At 43.6% G+C, this 18944-nt stretch overlaps 1 protein-coding gene across 4 annotated transcripts in view; it reads right to left on the reverse strand.

Moving 5' to 3' along the window:
• irs1 (insulin receptor substrate 1) overlaps positions 1-18944 on the reverse strand; it is a 56605-nt gene that overhangs the window by 6175 nt on the left and 31486 nt on the right. Inside the window, exon 2 of one of the 4 annotated variants that reach the window (XM_070438516.1) lies at positions 9906-12505. The exons of the other annotated variants lie outside the window; for them this stretch is intronic. Coding sequence (XP_070294617.1) covers positions 12378-12505 — 128 coding nt within the window. The 3' untranslated portion in view covers positions 9906-12377. Of the gene's footprint in view, positions 1-9905; positions 12506-18944 lie in introns of those variants that run through there. 4 annotated transcript variants of the gene reach the window in all.

An 18944-nucleotide genomic window follows, 5' to 3' on the forward strand; every position in this document is an offset into this window, starting at 1 on the left:
TGCACGCCTAAGCCCTGGCAATTCTGCCCCCTGCTCTCGTGTGGCGTTGATCCCTTAAAAGGAGCTCCTGACTAGTGTTGCCATAGCGTGTGTGTGTGCGCGCGCATGTCATTCTGCACACTGAACATCAATATGCATATGTGTTGTAGACATATTTAGGCCTATTTTCACTGGGCACACCACGTCAGTTCAACGGGGAGATTGGGTAGATTGGTAGATACGTTGATCAATGACATTCCAACCTATTTTCACCCACTCAGACAGCCAGAATTGAATTCCCAATGTTTTAACCATTTAAAAGCATAATGTTTAAATGTGAATTCAATGCCAGATATATTTACAGTGGGGAGAACAAGTATTTGATACACTGCCGATTTTGCAGGTTTCCTACTTACAAAGCATGTAGAGGTCTGTAATTTTTATCATAGGTACACTTCAACTGTTGAAGAGACGGAATCCATAAACAAAAATCCAGAAAATCACATTGTATGATTTTTAAGTAATTATTTGCATTTTATTGCATGACATAAGTAATGATCACCTACCAACCAGTAAGATGTTCGGCTCTCACAGACCTGTTAGTTTTTCTTTAAGAAGCCCTCCTGTTCTCCACTCATTACCTGTATTAACTGCACCGTTTTGAACTCGTTACCTGTATAAAAGACACCTTGTCCACACACTCAATCAAACAGACTCCAACCTCTCCACAATGGCCAAGACCAGGAAGCTGTATCAAGGACATCAGGGATAAAATTGTAGACATGCAACAGGCTGGGATGGGCTACAGGACAATAGGCAAGCAGCTTGGTGAGGAAGCAACAACTGTTGCGCAATTATTCGAAAATGGAAGAAGTTCAAGATGACGGTCAATCACCCTCGGTCTGGGCTCCATGCAAGATCTCACCTCGTGGGGCATCAATGATCATGAGGGAAGGTGAGTTATCAGCCCAGAACTACACGGCAGGTCTGATCAATGACCTGAAGAGAGCTGGGACCACAGTCTCAAAGAAAACCATTAGTAACACACTACACCGTCATGGATTAAATCCTGCAGCGCACGCAAGGTCCACCTGCTCAAGCCAGCGCATGAACAGGCCCGTCTGAAGTTTGCCCAATGACCATCTGGATGATCCAGAGGAGGAATGGGAAAAGGTCATGTGGTCTGATGAGACAAATAGAGCTTTTTGGTCTAAACTCACTCGCCGTGTTTTGGAGGCAAAGAAGAAGGATGAGTACAACCCAAGAACACCATCCCAACCTGAAGCAGGAGGTGGAAACATCATTCTTTGGGATGCTTTTCTGCAAAGGGTACAGGATGACTGCACCGTATTGAGGGGAGGATGGATGGGGCCATGTATCGCGAGAATCTTGGCAACAACCTCCTTCCCTCAGTAAGAGCATTGAAGATGGTCGTGGCTGGGTTCTTCCAAGCATGACAACGACCCGAAACACACAGCCAGGGCAACTAAGGAGTGGCGCCGTAAGAAGCATCTCAAGGTCCTGGAGTGCCTAGCCAGTCTCCAGACCTGAACCCAATAGAAAATCTTTGAGGGAGCTGAAAGTCCGTATTTGCCCAGCGACAGCCCCGAACCTGAAGGATCTGGAGAAGATCTGTATGGAGGAGTGGCCAAAATCTCTGCTGCAGTGTGTGCAAACCTGGTCAAGAACTACAGGAAACGTATGATACTCTGTATTGCAAACAAAGGTTTCTGTTACCAAATATTAAGATCTGCTTTTCTGATGTATCAATATCTTATGTCCTGCTATATGCAAATTATATTACTTAAAAATCATACCGTGTTCGTGGATTTTTGTTATGATTCTCATGCTCTCGATAGTGTTATCCATGATAGAAATTACAGACCTCTACAATGCTTTGTAAGTAGGAAACCTGCAAAATCGGCAGGTTCAAATACTTGTTCTCCCCACTGTATATATATATATTTTATACAACAACTTAATGTGTTAACACTGCTTCATCAATAGCACAACCAAATTTCCTGGATTGTGATGAAAGAAATAAAGCTGAAATAAATCATTCTCTCTACTATTATTCTGACATTTTACATTCTTTAAAATAACGAGAGTGATCCTAACTGACCTAAGACAGGAATTTTACTATGATTAAATGTCAGGAATTGTGAAAAACTGAGTTTAATGTATTTGACCGAAACATTTTGGATCTGTAAAATTGTGAGTGTTGGGGTGTGCTCGAAGCGACACAAGCTAAGGAAATTAACTGTTCTAATGGAAAAAATATGCAAATGTGTACAGCCAAGCAATTTTGTAGCTTGATGCAGGTACGCAGGATCAAGAGCTGCGCTGGGACTCCCTCTTTTCTACAGCTTTGCACAGAGGCCCAGTCCCACCTCTCTCCAGCTCCTGCTGAGTACACGTCCCTTCCGGCAGCATGTTTCAGCCACAATTTTTATAAACGTTTTGGCTATATTCACTTGTCAATTGACACCGATATCTGCAATCGATTTCACAGTCAGATGACAAACTAGCCTATTCCTAGAGCACCTAGACCAGGGTTCCCCAACTGGCGGCCATTCGGCCTTGCAATTTTTTATTTTTTTTATGACACAAAGGGGAACGACATAAGACTATTAAACACCAGCAATCATCGTCCAAGTGATTTTAATTTTGGAATATTCGTTCCAAAGTTTATTCCACTTATTTAAGAGGAGAAATATACAGTATGTTTATCGTATGCAAATGTTAGCAAGGTTGAAATGATGTCTTTTGGTAAATATTATATCCATTTGGATTTCTTTGCGGTCAATTTTGCATGTTTAGAATTTCTGGCCCTTCTAGTTGAAGATGCCTGAGCCTAGACGCAAGTTGAGACACATTACAGGCTATGTATATTACTTCTGTAATAGATTTGGGTGTACTACCGGAGGTCAACATACACTGAGTGTACAACTTTAAGAACACCTTCTCTATATTGAGTTCGCCCCCCCCCCCGCCTACAATGTCCCGAAAGCGTGTCAACAGGGATGCTGGCCATGTTGACTCCAATGGCTTCCCACAGTTGTGTCAAGTTGGTCTGGATTTGTCCTTGGGTAGGTGGAGTCAACTATCTTGATCACACAGGATGATATGTGTGTGTGAAAACCCTAGCACCTGTTGCGGTTGACGACATAATAAGTGCGTGCTGTCACCGTTTACTTTTGTACTTACCTGTACCTCGTCTTCTAAAGAATACTTAATTAACCTCTGAATTGGCCCACACACTAAGGGTCCATGTACTCAGATTGGTCTCTCAGTCTTAAAGAATCTTTAACTGTGCTCCCCTCTTGTCTACAACTGATTGTGAATGTTGTGGATTAACAGGTTGATAGATCGAATAAGGGATTTATGGCTCTTCACTTGGTATATCACATCCTGGTCTAGATCTGTTTTGTTTATGCATGTAAGATGCAGTGTACATCACTAGTGTTCCACTTGTCCAGGTGGCTTGTAGCTGAGACCTGTAGTAGCTGGTGTGACAGACACTGTGTGTCAATCTCAGGTACCTCTTGCGTCTCCTGCTGCACTGACTGGATCAGTGTGTAAAGGATGCTAGCTGTTCAGTAATGATTAATTGCATTGAAAGTGATGAGATTTGGAGATGCAATCTATTGTGCCTAGCCTGGCTCGGCACCGGGAGGGATAGAAAAGAGGGAGAGGATGAAGAGGAGGGCGAGCTAGATGGCAAGGGATAGAGTTTGGCTGCACAACCTTCTGTAGCAGCCCATAGTCCTAGACCGGCTCAGATGTGTGTGGTGGTGAGTTGTAATTGTGGATAATGGCCTATATAGTCGCTGGTTCTAGTGGAAGTGTAGGGTGCTTGGTATCAGCTTGGCTACACTACATCACGATGAGATCGATGGACGATTGCTTCTGGTGTGATGATGAGCGGGTTGGGGGCTGCTTGATGCTTGTGGAGTCCCGTCAGTCTAATGGTTGTAACATCATCTCTGAGACAGACTGGGGCAGCGGGCGTCAGCCTCATGGTCTTCATATTTCTCTCTGTCAGGCCTTGTTTGCTCCCTATTTATTTTATATATGCTTAGGGTAGAGGGAAAGGACTAGGACAGTGACATTCCTAGCCCTGTCGACAACACACAGGTTTAGGTGGCTTGGTGTGGGGGGTGAGTGGGAGATGCATATGGGAAGTTGCAGGGAATCGCTACCCCTATACGCAGATTGGTTTGGTCACCAAATCTTTTTAGCACTCCCGACCCCGGGATATCCTCCTGTGTGGCTTAGTGCTGGTTGCCAGGGAAAGCGGGTGATGCATGATTTTGTTCAATCCGCTTTCCTCTGTTGACCCAGGCAGCTTGCTAGGATGAGCTTTTGAGGTTAGGTGAGAGGCGTACGTGTCTTGTGGTGGACCTGTTCGGCTCGGTAAGTCATGAAGATGATGGCTGATTGTCCCCCGACCCCCCTCATTCTTCTGCCTCTGCATTATTGTCACTCTAAGCTGCATGCTTTCATCAATAACATGTTTGGTTGTCGTCTTGTCAGAGTGGAATCTGGTGTATCTCGTTTTCTGAGATATAATTGTGCTCTTTTTGCTGCTCTATTAGCAGATAGGATGAAAGATGGGTTGCTTCGTGCCTGAGGTGTCGATTTAGACTTCTGTTCTATTAGATTCATGAGCTATTCGTTGGCGTCTTCATTCGGTGGGGTTTGCTGTTTGGTGATTTTTGGTGTGGGTGGTGGGTGTGGGATGGATGAGTAGTGCAGCATGATATCACAACGCGAGAGGCCTCTGTTTCTCTCAGTCGTAGCCCACTATTACCCAGTATCTGTACGGAAATTGCGTATGGTACTGGCGATTACTTATCCGGAGCTTTGAATTCTGATTCAGCATTCTCATACGTTGCTCATCCGATTTCTGTTAGGCCTGTAGGTGTCGACAGGCATTGGAGCATGTGGACATGGTGTGTTATAATGTCCTTTGTGTGAACCTGTCAGCAATCTGTCCTAACAGCTGAGACCCTTCGACAAACTCCCGGACTCTTAGGTTGTGATGTCTGGTATCAGTCTTTCCTCCGTCTTTAGCTAGCCGGTTATTGGTACGGTGACTCACATGGTACTCCACCTCTATCCGCACACTTGCCTCGAGGCAAGCAGTTTTGGAATGGCGGGAACCTGGGCCAGTACTCTCCTGAGGAGTCTGGTCTCAGTCTTCAAGTGCATGCCCTCTTGTTCCCGTCCAGTTCATAGTTTATATTTTTGTTAATCAACTTATTGTGCTTTTTTGTATCTGTGTTGTTCTTTTAGTTTTACGGTCTATTTATCATTTTGGATGTGTAGCGAGTTGTGGCCAGTTTGTTGCCTTCCAGGCCTGTGGTTCTCTTCCACCATGCTTATCCGTCGTGTGTTGTCTGTCTCTACTGTCATCTATCCCTTTAAGCCCTCTTCATCATTGGCATTACAGTTCACTAGGTTGTTTGAGCTTGCCTACTTTAGTCTTCTTTAACTGTGACTCATGGGTGTGGGTCTGGGTGGGGGGGGGGGGGGGGGTTTACACTTTTAGCCTATGCACATCCCCAGTGAGGGGATAGCATTACCATCGCGCACAGAGGAGCGACCACAAAATGCGTCGACATTCTCTCCAACCTACGTCAGACCACAGGTCATGTTCAGAAACCGGACATCTAGCACTCAATCACTTACTCAGCCCCACAGGACCAAATATCTGCACCGTCTCAAGTGTGTGCACACATGAGAGCACCACAACACACAGGCTAAAACATAAGCACACATTCAGTTGGCTAGGCCAAGCCTCGATATCAATTCATATGCGTTTCTCTGTATTAAAGCCTGGAACTACATACAAACACAGCACTTTGTATGTCTCTGTCGGTCTGTCTGTCACACCAGCAATACAACGCCATCCACTCATTTCAACTGTTAATGACCAACTATTGAAATATCTCAACTAAATAAATAGTAAAATGCTTGACTGAGAGTCTGAGACGTCAGCTAACCTATAGGCTACCGCTCATAGGTTGAGTCTAAACCATCTCCAAGATGTGCTCTAGCCTAGCGGCACTATGATAACATCAATTACTTTAAACCCTTTAGAACCCCGTCGACGGCCATTCTTTAAATAAGTTTAGAGGCCGCAAACGGCATTTTCTGACAATGACTATGTGTGTCAATATCGCAAAATGAACTGGCTAACAACGTATTGTCGTATTTGCGTGGCTGTTGTCATCGACCAGCAACCGGAAACGGGGTATGCTGTCAGAATGACAGCGCCAAAGCAGTCACGGCGCTTCACTTTGGAAGAGCCTGCATCTATGTTGGTTACGGATATGGATTTGGACACGTCCTTGCACTTTGAAAGCACTGATGATTTCGAAATGAGTGAAATACAGTGGAAGTCGGAAGTGTACATACATCTTAGCAAAATACAATTAAACTCAGTCCTCAAGTCCTGACATTTAATCCTAGTAAAAATGTCCTGTCTTATGTCAGTTAGGATCACCATTTTATTTTAACAATGTGAAATGTCAGAATAATAGTAGAGAGAATGAATTATTTCAGTACTGATTTCTTTCATCACATTCCCAGTGGGTCAGAAGTTTACAAACACTCAATTCGTATTTGGCAGCATTGCCTTTAAATTGTTTAACTTGAGTCAAATGTTTTGTGTAGCCTTCCACAAGCTTCCCACAATAAGTTGGGTGAAGTTTGGCCCATTCCTCCTGACAGAGCTGGTGTAACTGAGTCAGGTTTTTAGGCCTCCTTGCTCGCACCCGCTTTTTCAGTTCTGCCCACAAATGTTCTATAGGATTGAGGTCAGGGATTTGTGATGGCCACTCCAATACCTTGACTTTGTTGTCCTTAAGCCATTTTGCCACAACTTTGGAAGTTTCCTTGGGGTCATTGTCCATTTGGAAGACCCATTTGCGATCAAGCTTTAACTTCCTGACTGATGTCTTGAGATGTTGCTTCAATATATCCACATCATTTTCCTTTCTAATGATGCCATCTATTTTGTGAAGTGCAGCAGTCCCTCCTGCAGCAAAGCACCTCCACAACATGATGCTGCCACCCCCGTGCTTCACGGTTGGGATGGTGTTCTTAGTCTTGCAAGCCTCCCCCTTTTTCCTCCAAACATAACGATGGTCATTACAGTTCTATTTTTGTTTCATCAGACCAGAGGACATTTCTCCAAAAAGTACAATCTTTGTCCCCATGTGCAGTTGCAAACCATAGTCTGGCTTTTTTATGGTGGTATTGGAGCAGTGGCTTCTTCCTTGCTGAGCGGCCTTTCAGGTTATGTCGATATAGGACAAATTTTACTGTGGATATAGATGCTTTTGGACCGGTTTCCTCCAGCATCTTCACACGGTCCATTGCTGTTGTTCTGGGATTGATTTGCACTTTTCGCACCAAAGTATGTACATCTCTAGGAGACAGAACCCGTCTCCTTCCTGAGCAGTATAACGGCTGCGTGGTCCCATGGTGTTTATACTTGCGTACTATTGTTTGTACAGATGAACGTGGTACCTTCAGGTGTTTGGAAATTGCCTTCAAGGATAAACCAGACTTGTGGAGGTCTACAATTTTCTTTGAGGTCTTGGCTGATTTCTATTGATTTTCCCATGATGTCAAGGAAAGAGGCACCGAGATTGAAGGTAGGTCTTGAAATACATCCACAGGTACACCTCCAATTGACTCAAATTATGTCAATTAGCCTATCAGAAGCTTCTAAAACCATGACATACATTTCTGGAATTTTCCAAGCTGTTTAAAAGGCACAGTCAACTTAGTGTATGTAAACTTCTGACCCACTGGAATTGTGATTCAGTGAGTTATAAGTGAAATAATTGTTCTATAAACAATTGCTGGAAAAATTACTTGTCATGCACCAAGTAGATGTCCTAAACGACTTGCCAAAACTATAGTTTGTTAACTTCTTATGGCTGGGGGGCAGTATTGAGTAGCTTGGATGAATAAGGTACCCAGAGTAAACTGCCTGCTACTCAGGCCCAGAAGCTAAGATATGCATACTATTAGTAGATTTGGATAGAAAACTACCAGCCTCAGAAAAATTCCAAACAGGAAGTGGAACTTCTCAGGTTTTTGCCTGCCATATGAGTTCTGTTATACTCATAGACATCATTCAAACAGTTTTAAAAACTTCAGAGTGATTTCTATCCAATACTAATAATAATATGCATATATTAGCAACTATGACTGAGGAGCAGGCCGTTTACTCTGGGCACCTCTGTGCACCTTTCATCCAAGCTACTCAATACTGCCCCTGCAGCCATAAGAAGTTAATGACTCCAACCTAAGTGTATGTAAACTTCCGACTACACCTGTATGTAAACAGCAGATGCATGTATGGTGTTGTCGATGTTAGATGCTGTGAAATTTAGGGAATAGCTCTCAGATGAGCAAATCCTGTCATGGTACAAGTGAGCACATCAGCGGTAGAGCTTGAATGATTGCTCTCTGTCTCATGGAAATCGCTGACTATATACAGCTAAACACTGCAACTAACTAGTTGGTTGTTTAGTCTTGTTTCTACTGATGTAATTCACATGGAAACGGCCCAAGCTGCTTGCTATAACTAGGTAGCTAGTTAATCTGGCAGGCCAGAAAAAAATTGTGGTGGTAAATTTAGGCTGCGCTCGCAAATAGTCAACCTCTGCTGTTGCTTTCACTATCAAGTCATGCAGACAACCAGCTAACTAGCAGCCAAAATGGAGATTAGAGTCATGTGTGTTAATCTGTTGGGCTTAGGTTAGGGTTTTTCATGTTTGCTGTTGTGTTATGGTAAAAGCCTGCGTAGTGGAGCTCATATGATACTGAGTTGCAGTGATATTTGTATAGATAGCCAGCTAAGAGGTTGCTTTTTTTGTCCTGTTTCTACAGATGCTATTCACTTGGAAACTGTCCAGCTTTGTAACTAATTCAACAAGTTGACTGGAGGCAACATTGTGCTTTGCTTGTGACGCTGTCACTTAATCGTCTTACTCCCTCCCTACAAAGACAACCATCAAAATACATGAAAGAACTATTCTAAGCCTGTTTGGCTAAATTGCAAGTGTTGTCTTAATCATCTTTTATTGTCAACATCCTAAATAAAAATTTGTTGATGTATTTGTATTTATTATGGACCCCCACTGGGATCCAGCAAAATTAAGGCAGTTTATACAATTTTGAAACATTACAATACATTCACAACACAGTGTGCGCCCTCAGGCTCCTACTCCACCACTATCACATATCTACAGTACTAAATCTGTGTGTGTGTGTGAGTATAGTACGTATGTTATTGTGTGTGTTTGCACGCGTCTGTGCCTATGTTTGCGTTGCTTCACAGTTCCCGCTGTTCCATAAGGTGTTATTTTTTTAATCGTTTTTTAAAAATCTAATTTTACTGCTTGCATCAGTTACTTGATGTGGAATAGAGTTCCATGTAGTCATGGCTCTATGTAGTACTGTGCCCCTCCCATAGTCTGTTGTGGACTTGGGGACTGTGAAGAGACCTCTGGTGGAATGTCCTGTGTGGTATGCATGGGTGTCTGAGCTGTGTGCCTGTAGTTTAGACAGACAACTGGGTGCATTCAACATGTCAAAACCTCTCATAAATACAAGTAGTGATGAAGTCAATCGCTCCTCCACTTTGAGCCAGGAGAGATTGACATAGGTATTATTAATATTAGCTCTCTGTGTACATCCAAGGGCCAGCTGTGCTAACCTATTCTGAGCCAATTGCAATTTTCCTAAGTCCTTTTTTGTGGCACCTGACCAAACGACTGAACAGTAGTCAAGGTGTGACAAAACTACGCCTGTAGGACCTGCCTTGATGATAGTGTTGTTAAGGCGGCAGAGAATTGCTTTATTATGAACAAACTCCAAGCAGTTTAGTCATCTCAACTTGCTCAATTTCCACATTATTTATTACAAGATGTAGTTGTTTAGTGAATGTTTTGTCCCAAATACAATGCATTTAGTTTTAGAAAAATGTAGGGCTCACTTATTCCTTGCCACCCACTCTGAACCTAACTACAGCTCTTTGTTAAGTGTTGCAGTCATTTCAGTCGCTGTAGTAGCTGACGTGTATAGTGTTGAGTCATCCGCATACATAGACACTCTGGCTTTACTCAAAGTCAGTGGCATATCGTTAGTAAAAATGTTAAATAGCAAGGGGCCTAAACAGCTACCCTGGGGAATTCCTAATTCTACCTGGATTATGTTTGAGAGGCTTCCATTAAAGAAAACCCTCTGCGTTCTGTTCTACAAGTAACTCTTTATCCACATTGTAGCAAGGGGTGCAAAGCCTAACACATACTTTTTTTCCAGCAGCAGACTATGATCGATAATGTCAAAAGCTAGCCCCCACAATCTTTTATCATCAATTTCTCTCAGCCAGTCAATCATTTGTGTAAATGCTGTGCTTGTTGAGTGTCCTTCCCTATAAGAGTGCTGAAAGTCTTGTCAATTTGTTTACTGTGAAATAGCATTGTATCTGGTCAAACACTAAGGGTTGGTAACAGGCTGGTTGGTCGGCTATTTGAGCCAGTAAAGGGGGCTTTACTATTCTTGGGTAGTGGAATGACTTTAGCTTCCCTCCAGGCCTGAGGGCACACGCTCTCTAGTAGGCATAAATTGAAGAGGTGGCAAATAGGAGTGGGAATAGTCTGCTATTATCCTCAGTAATTTTACATCCAGATTGTCAGACCCCGTTGGCTTGTCATTGTTGATAGACAACAATAATTTTTCACCTCTTCCACACTGACTTTACGTAATTCAAAAGTACAATTCTTGTCTTTCATAAATTGATCCTATATACTTGGATGTGTAGTGTCAGTGTTTGTTGCTGGCATGTCATACCTAAGTTTGCTTATCGTGCCAGTGAAAAAGTCATGAAAGTAGTTGGCAATATCAGTGGGCTTTGTGATGAATGAACCATCTGATTCAATGAATGATGGAGCCGTCAATGATGAATGGAGAGCCCCCCTCCCAAATTTAATTTAAGGTGCCCCAAAGCTTTTTACTAGCATTTTTTATATAATTGATCTTTGTTTCATAGTATAGTTTTTTAAATTTTGTTTATTCACCTGACTTCCTTCTGCAGTACGTTTGCCAATCAGTTGGGCTGCCAGACTTATTTGCCATACCTTTCAACCATACAATTTTTCAATTCCTCATCAATCCATGGGGATTTAACAGTTTTTAGTCATTTTCTTAATAGGTGTGTGCTTATTAGTAACTGCTTTAAAGTAACTGCTTATTGGATACTGCTTTAAAGCAAATTTCTGCAGCATTAGTAAAGATGTGAGCAATACATGTTGATGATTTAATTCCTGTGCTATTTGTAACTACCCTGGTAGGTTGACTGACAACCTGAACCAGGTTGCAGGCACTGCTTACAGTTTAAATTTTTTTCTTGAGTGGGCAGCTTGATGATAGCCAATCAATATTTAAAAATGACCCAGAAAATATACTTCTGTTGATAACACAAACTCAGCAAAAAAAGAAATGTCCCCTTTTCAGGACCCTGTCTTTCAAAGATAATTCATAAAAATCCAAATAACTTCACAGATCTTCATTGTAAAGGGTTTAAACACTGTTTCCCATGCTTGTTCAATGGAACATAAACAATTTATGAACATGCACCTGTGGAACGGTCGTTAACACACTAACAGCTTACAGACGGTAGGCAATTAAGGTCACAGTTATGAAAACATAGGACACTAAAGAGGCCTTTCTATTGACTGAAAAACACCAAAAGAAAGATGACCAGGGTCCCTGCTCATCTGCGTGAACGTGCCTTAGGCATGCTGCAAGGAGGCATGAGGACTGCAGATGTTGCCTAGGCAAAAAATTGCAATGTCCGTACTGTGAGACAACTAAGACAGCGCTACAGGGAGACAGGAAGGACAGCTGATCGTTCTCGCAGTGGCAGACCACGTGTAACAACACCTGCACAGGATCGTTACATCCGAACACACCTGCGGGACAGGTACAGGATGGCAACAACTGCCCGAGTTACACCAAGAATGCACAATCCCTCCATCAGTGCTCAGACAGTCCAGCCTCTCTCAGCCTGTTGCGGGCAGAGGGTTTTGTAGGCCTGGTCCTCACCAGACATCACCGGCAATAACATTGCCTATGGGCACAAACCCACCGTCGCTGGACCAGACAGGACTGGCAAAAAGTGCTCTTCACTGACAAATTACAGTTTTGTCTCACATGGGGTGATGGTCGGATTCACGTTTATCGTCGAAGGAATGAGCGTTACACCGGGGCCTGTACTCTGGAGCGGGATCGATTTGGAGGTGGTTCCGTCATGGTCTGGGGCGGTGTGTCACCGCATCATCGGACTGAGCTTGTTGTCATTGCAGGCAATCTCAACGCTGTGCGTTACAGGGAAGACCTCCTCCTCCCTCATGTGGTACCCTTCCTGCAGGCTCATCCTGACATGACCCTGCAGAATGACAATGCCACCAGCCATACTGCTCGTTCTGTGCGTGATTTCCTGCAAGACAGGAATGTCAGTGTTCTGCCATGGCCAGCGTAGAGCCCGGATCTCAATCCCATTGAGCACGTCTGGGACCTGTTGGATCGGAGGGTGAGGGCTAGGGCCATTCCCCCCAGAAATGTCAGGGAACTTGCAGGTGCCTTGGTGGAAGAGTTGTGTAACATCTCACAGCAAGAACTGTCAAATCTGGTGCAGTCCATGAAAAGGAGATGCACTGCAGTACTTAATGCAGCTGGTAGCCACACCAGATACTGACTGTTACTTTTGATTTGGACCCTCCCTTTGTTCAGGGACACATTATTCAATTTCTGTTAATCACATGTTCAGTTTATGTCTCAGTTGTTAAATATTATGTTCATACACATATTTACACATGTTAAGTTTGCTGAAAATAAACACAGTTGACAGTGAGAGGATGTTACATTTTTTGCTGAGTGTACATTATCAAGCATTTCATACATATTATCCAGATACTGACTGTTAGCACTTGGTGGTCTATAGCAGCTTACCACAAGAATGGGCTTTGGGTGAGGCAGATGAACCTATAGCCATATTACTTCAACATAATTTTAACATTAGATCGTTTCTAAGCTTTACAGGTATGTGGTTCGGAATATAGACCGCAACAACACACCCGTTGGCATTTGTCTTTTCGGAAATTGTTATAACCATGTATCGCTACCACAGTATCAAAGGTATTATCTAAGTGAGTTTCAGTTATAGTCAGAATATGAAAGTAATCTGTTACAAGCAAGTTATTGACTTAATGGACCTTGTTTCTTAGGCTACATACAGTTGAAGTTGGAAGTTTACATACACTTAGCTTGGAGTCATTAAAACTAGTTGTTTTAAACCACTCCACAAATTTCTTGTTAACAAAGTATAGTTTGGCAAGTCGGTTAGGACATCTACTTTGTGCATGAAAACAAGTAATTTTCCAACAATTGTTTACAGACAGATTATTTCGATATCACAATTCCAGTGGGTCAGAAATGTATATACAATAAGTTGACTGTGCCTTTAAACAGCTTGGGAAATGCATGGCTTTAGAAGCTTCTGATTGGCTCAAATGATGTCAATTAGCCTATTGAAGGTGTACCAGTGGATGTATTTCAAGGCCTACCTTCAAACTCCGTGCCTCTTTGCTTGACATCATGGGGAAATCAAAATAAATCAGCCAAGACCTCAGAAAAACAATTGTAGACCTCCACAAGTCTGGATCTTCCTTGGGAGCAATTTCCAAAAGCCTGAAGGTACCACATTCATCTGTACAAACAATAGTACGCAAGTATAAACACCATGGGACCATGCAGCTGTCACACCGCTCAGGAAGGAGACCTGTTCTGTCTCCTAGAGATTAACTTACTTTGGTATGAAAAGTGCAAATCACAACAGCAAAGGACCTTGTGAAGATGCTGGAGGAAGCAGGTACAAAAGTATCTATATTCACAGTAAAACTAATCCTATAGCCACTGCTCCAAAACAGACATAAAAAAGCCAAACTACGGTTTCCAACTGCATATGGCGACAAAGATCGTACTTTATGGAGAAATGTCCTCTGGTCTGATGAAACAAAAATAGAATTGTTTGGCCATAATGACCATCATTATGTTTGGAGGAAAAAGTGGGATGCTTGCAAGCCGAAGAACACCATCCCAACCGTGAAGCACGGGGGTGGCAGCATCATTGTGTGAGGGTGCTTTGCTGCAGGAGGGACTGGCGCACTTCACAAAATAGATGGCATCATGAGGTAGGAAAATTATGTGGATATATTGAAGCAACATCTCAAGACATCAGTCAGGAAGTTAAAGCTCGGTCACAAATGGGTCTTCCAAATGGACAATGACCCCAAGCATACTTCCAAAGTTGTGGCAAAATGGCTTCAGGACAACAAAGTCAAGGTACTGGAGTGGCCATCACAAAGCCCTGACCTGTGCGAGCAAGGAGGCCTACAAACCTGACTCAGTTACACCAGCTCGGTCAGGAGGAATGGGCCAAATTCCCCCAACTTACTGTGGGAAGCTTGTGGAAGGCTACCTGAAACATTTGACCCAAGTTAAACGTTTTAAAAAGCAAGGCTACCAAATGTAAACTTCTGACTCACTGGGAATATGATGAAAGATATAAAAGCTGAAATAAATCATTCTCTACTATTATTCTGACATTTCACATTCTTAAAATAAAGTGGTGATCCTAACTGACCTAAAACATGGCATTTTTACTAGGATTAAATGTCAGGAATTGTTAAAAACTGAGTTGAAATGTATTTGGCTAAAGTGTATGTAAACTTCGACTTCAACTGTATGTGTAAATGTATTTTGCGATGCGTCCGGTCTGGTCAGCAGTTGTGACCTTGTAATGCTACCACTGTATCAAAGGTATTATCTAAGTGAGATTCAGAGATTGTCAGAATATGAATGTTAATCTGTTACTAGCAAATTATTGATTTCATAAACCTTGTTTCTTAAACTACATATGTTAACGCATGCTATTTTGAGCACTTTTCATCTGGATTGCATAGTTATTTTTATTGCTTTCCTGGGAAGCTTAGCAGTAGTAGACATGCTCATGTTATTTATGTTATTGCTGGGTGAGCTGCACACTGAACTTCCTCCTAGGGCACACCGGCTCAGTGCTGACATGTGTGGAATCTATAAAACAGTTGTGCCACATACTTTGACTTTTTACCATCTATGAAAAGTCATCTGACCATGGGTCTTCAAGTGTGTTTAACCTATATAGCCTTTACGGTTATAATATGATCCTGTTGATCATCCATGAACGTCTCTGTGTGCTTTATCCTGTCTGATTATCCATCAGTCTGACTTAAATATGCACACCATTAACTGAAAAACAATCTGGCCACAAAATACTTTGATTGATTGGCTGATTGAAAGTGCTGTATAGCATCCTGATAATAGGAGGAAGAAGAGAGTGGAGGGAGAGGAAGAGGGAGAGAGGAAGAAGAGAGTGAAGAGGGAGGTGTGGAAGGAGGGGAGTGTGGATGAAGAGTAACATGGAGAGAAAGTGAAATTAAAGTTAGAACGGTATCTACGGGGGCAACCGCCCAGCCTACTTTTCAGTTGAGTGCGTCTGCCCCAAGTCCCACCATTCACCCTTGCACCACACAGCCTGGGCCTAAAGTGACATTGGCAGGGGTTTTGAAACTGGTAGGAGTTTTATCTGGTGTTTGTGCCACCACATTCAATGCCTCCCCATCATGGTTTGGCACGTTTAAAGATGAGATTAAACGCGTCATTGGAATCAACATTCTCATCGGCATCCACCGCTTATCCTCTCTCCGACTACTGGTCCACTGACGCCGCCCTCAGGGTGCTATACATCGCTAGCAAAATGCCACGCAACCGCTTTGAGCAGCTATGTAAACACCTGCACTTCTCCGATCCAAATTCAGCCAATGTGAAGGACAAATTACATGAAGTCAGGCCTTTTATCAAAATACGGCAAGAGAATTTAGCCAAACTACTACACCCATGGCAAGCCCTCTCAGTGGATGAGGCTATGATAACATTTTATGGTAGACTACTGTGAAAGCAGTATATGGACCAAAAAAGTAAGTAAAGTGGGGAATAAAAGATGGTGTCTCTGACTCCTTTGACTAGCTACTGCCTTGTTTTCAGTGTGTACAAAGGTTGGGGGGGGGTTCTCTTTTGTCAAATGACCATGTCGACTTATTTTCATCCATACCTCTTGATGCTGACACATACTATTGTGGCACAGTAAGGCCCAATAGGAAGAATTGCCCCAAGACCATTATGGAGGGCAGGCTCCACAGAGGTCAGTGTCTAAAACGGAGTGCGGATAATGTAATGGCGTGCCGCTGGAGGGAAAATAAAAATGTGTACTTTCTATGTTCTAACAGCTCAGGTAATGACACCCTAAAACCAGTTTCAAATTACAGGTAGAACGAACACTATTTTTAAATTTTGTGCAAGATGGCGCTGACAGATAGGAGCTAGAAGCACGGCTGGCCTAAGCAACTTTGCAGTATTTGTTTTTTTTATGGGTTCTTTCTTACATTATTAGCCCAGAAATTTGGGGGCGTTATTACATACAAAAAAATATCAGAGCAGCGGTAACTCACCAGCATTACGACTTTCCTTAGTTCGGACCCCCCATGACCCCCCAAGAGGTATTAAAAGTGGACTCCTAGTCTGACTCAAGAGGCGCGCACACCACCCACCGCTTCCGAGTATATTACTCACTAATGTTCGGTCTCTGGATAATAAAGTTGACGAGCTCAGGGCGAGGATCTTCTTCCAGAGAGACATCAGGGATTGTAACCTACTCTCGGGATATACTGTGTGTCCGTACAGCCAGTTGGTTGGGTTCTCAGTTCATTATGCAGACAGGAAATAATGACCTCTGGGAAGAAGGACTCATGGTGTGATAACATACAGAAACTCAAGTCCTTTTGTTCACCTCACAATCAAATGCTGACCATTTTACCAGCCAAGAGAATTCTCTTTGGTTATAGTCACAGCCGTGTATATTCCCCCTCAAGCCGATACCATGACGGCCCTCAAAGAACTACACTGGACTCTATGCAAATCCTGAGGCAGTATTTATTGTAGACAGGGATTTTAACAAAGCTAATCTGAGGAAAACGCTACCGAAGTTCTATCAACACATTGACTGTAGCACTCGCTCTGAGAAAACATTGGACCACTGCTACTCAGCTTTTCGAAATGCCTACAAGGCCCCCCACTTTGGGAAATCTGATCACGACTCCATTTCGCTCTTCCCTTCCTATAGGCAGAAACTCAAAACAGGAAGAACCCGTGCTACATACTATTCAACGCTGGTCTGACCAATCAGAATCCAAGATTGTTTCACGCAGACTGGGATATGTTCCGGGTAGCCTCAGAATAATATTGACGAATAAGGTGACTGAGTTAATCAGGAAATGTATAGGGTCTACAGACAATCACGTACTACAAGGGGAAAACCAACCACGTCGTGGACAATGACGTCTTGCTTCCAGATAAGCTAAACACTTTTTTTATCCGCTTTGAGGATAACAGTGCCACCGACGCGGCCAGCTACTAAGGACTGTGGGCTCTCCTTCTCCGTGGCCGACGTGAGTAAGACATTTAAGCGTGTTAAACCTCGCAAGGCTGCCAGCCCAGACGGCATCCCTAGCAAAGTCCTCAGAGCATGCGCAGACCAGCTGGCTGGTGTGTTTACGGACATATTCAATCTCTCCCAATCCCAGGCTGCTCTCCCCACGTTTCAAGATGTCCACCATTGTTCCTGTACCCAAGAAAGCAAAGGTAACTGAAATAAATGACTGTCGCCCTGCAGCACTCACTTCTGTCAGCATGAAGTGCTTTGAGAGACTAGTCAAGGATCATATCACCTCTACCTTACACCCTAGACCCACTTCAATTTGATTACTGCGCCAATAGATCCAGGCGATGCAATAGCCATCACACTGCCCTATCCCATCTGGACAAGAGGAAAAGCTATGTAAGAATGCTGTTCATTGACTATAGCTCAGCATTCAACACCACAGTATCCTCCAAGCTCATTAAGCTCAGGGCCCTGGGTCTGAACCCCGCCCTGTGCAACTGGGTCCTGGACTTCCTAGCAGACCGCCCCTAGGTGGTGAAGGTAGGAAACACCTCCACTTCGCTGATCCTCAACACAGGGACCCCACAAGGGTGCGTGCTCAACCCCCTCCTGTACTCCTTGTTCACCCATGATTGCGTGGCCATGCACGCCTCAAACTCAATCATCAAGTTTGCAGATGACAACAGCAGTAGGCCTGATTACCAACAATGACGAGAGCCTACAGGGAGGAGGTGAGGGCCCTGGGAATGTGGTGCCAGGAAAATAACCTCTCACTCAATGTCAACAAAACAAAAATAACTGATCTTGGACTTCAGGAAACAACAGAGGGAACACCCCCCCACTATATACATTGATGGGACCGCAGTGGAGAAGGTGGAAAGCTTCAAGTTCCCCAGCGTACACATCACTGACAAACTGAAATGGTCCACCCACACAGTGTGGCAAAGAAGGCGCAACAGCACCCCTTCAACCTCAGGAGGCTGAAGAAATGTGTCTTGGCACCTAAAACGTTTACAGATGCACAATTGAGAGCATCCTGTCGGGCTGTGTCACTGCCTGGTACGGCAACTGCACCACCCGCAACTGCAGGGCACTCCAACGCATTACCGGGGACAAACTACCTGCCCCCCAGGACACCTACAACACCCGATGTCACAGGAAGGCCAAAAATATCATCAAGGACAACAACCACCCGAGCCACTGCCTGTAACCCCGCTATCATCCATAACGCGAGGTCAGTACAGGTGCATCAAAGCTGGGACCGAGAGACTGAAAAACAGCTTCTCTCTCAACCTCATTAGACTGTTAAATAGCCACCACTAGCACCTTGTCTGTATTTTTG

Source organism: Salvelinus sp. IW2-2015, linkage group LG4p (assembly GCF_002910315.2).
Source record: "Salvelinus sp. IW2-2015 linkage group LG4p, ASM291031v2, whole genome shotgun sequence".
Taxonomy (NCBI): Eukaryota; Metazoa; Chordata; class Actinopteri; order Salmoniformes; family Salmonidae; genus Salvelinus; species Salvelinus sp. IW2-2015.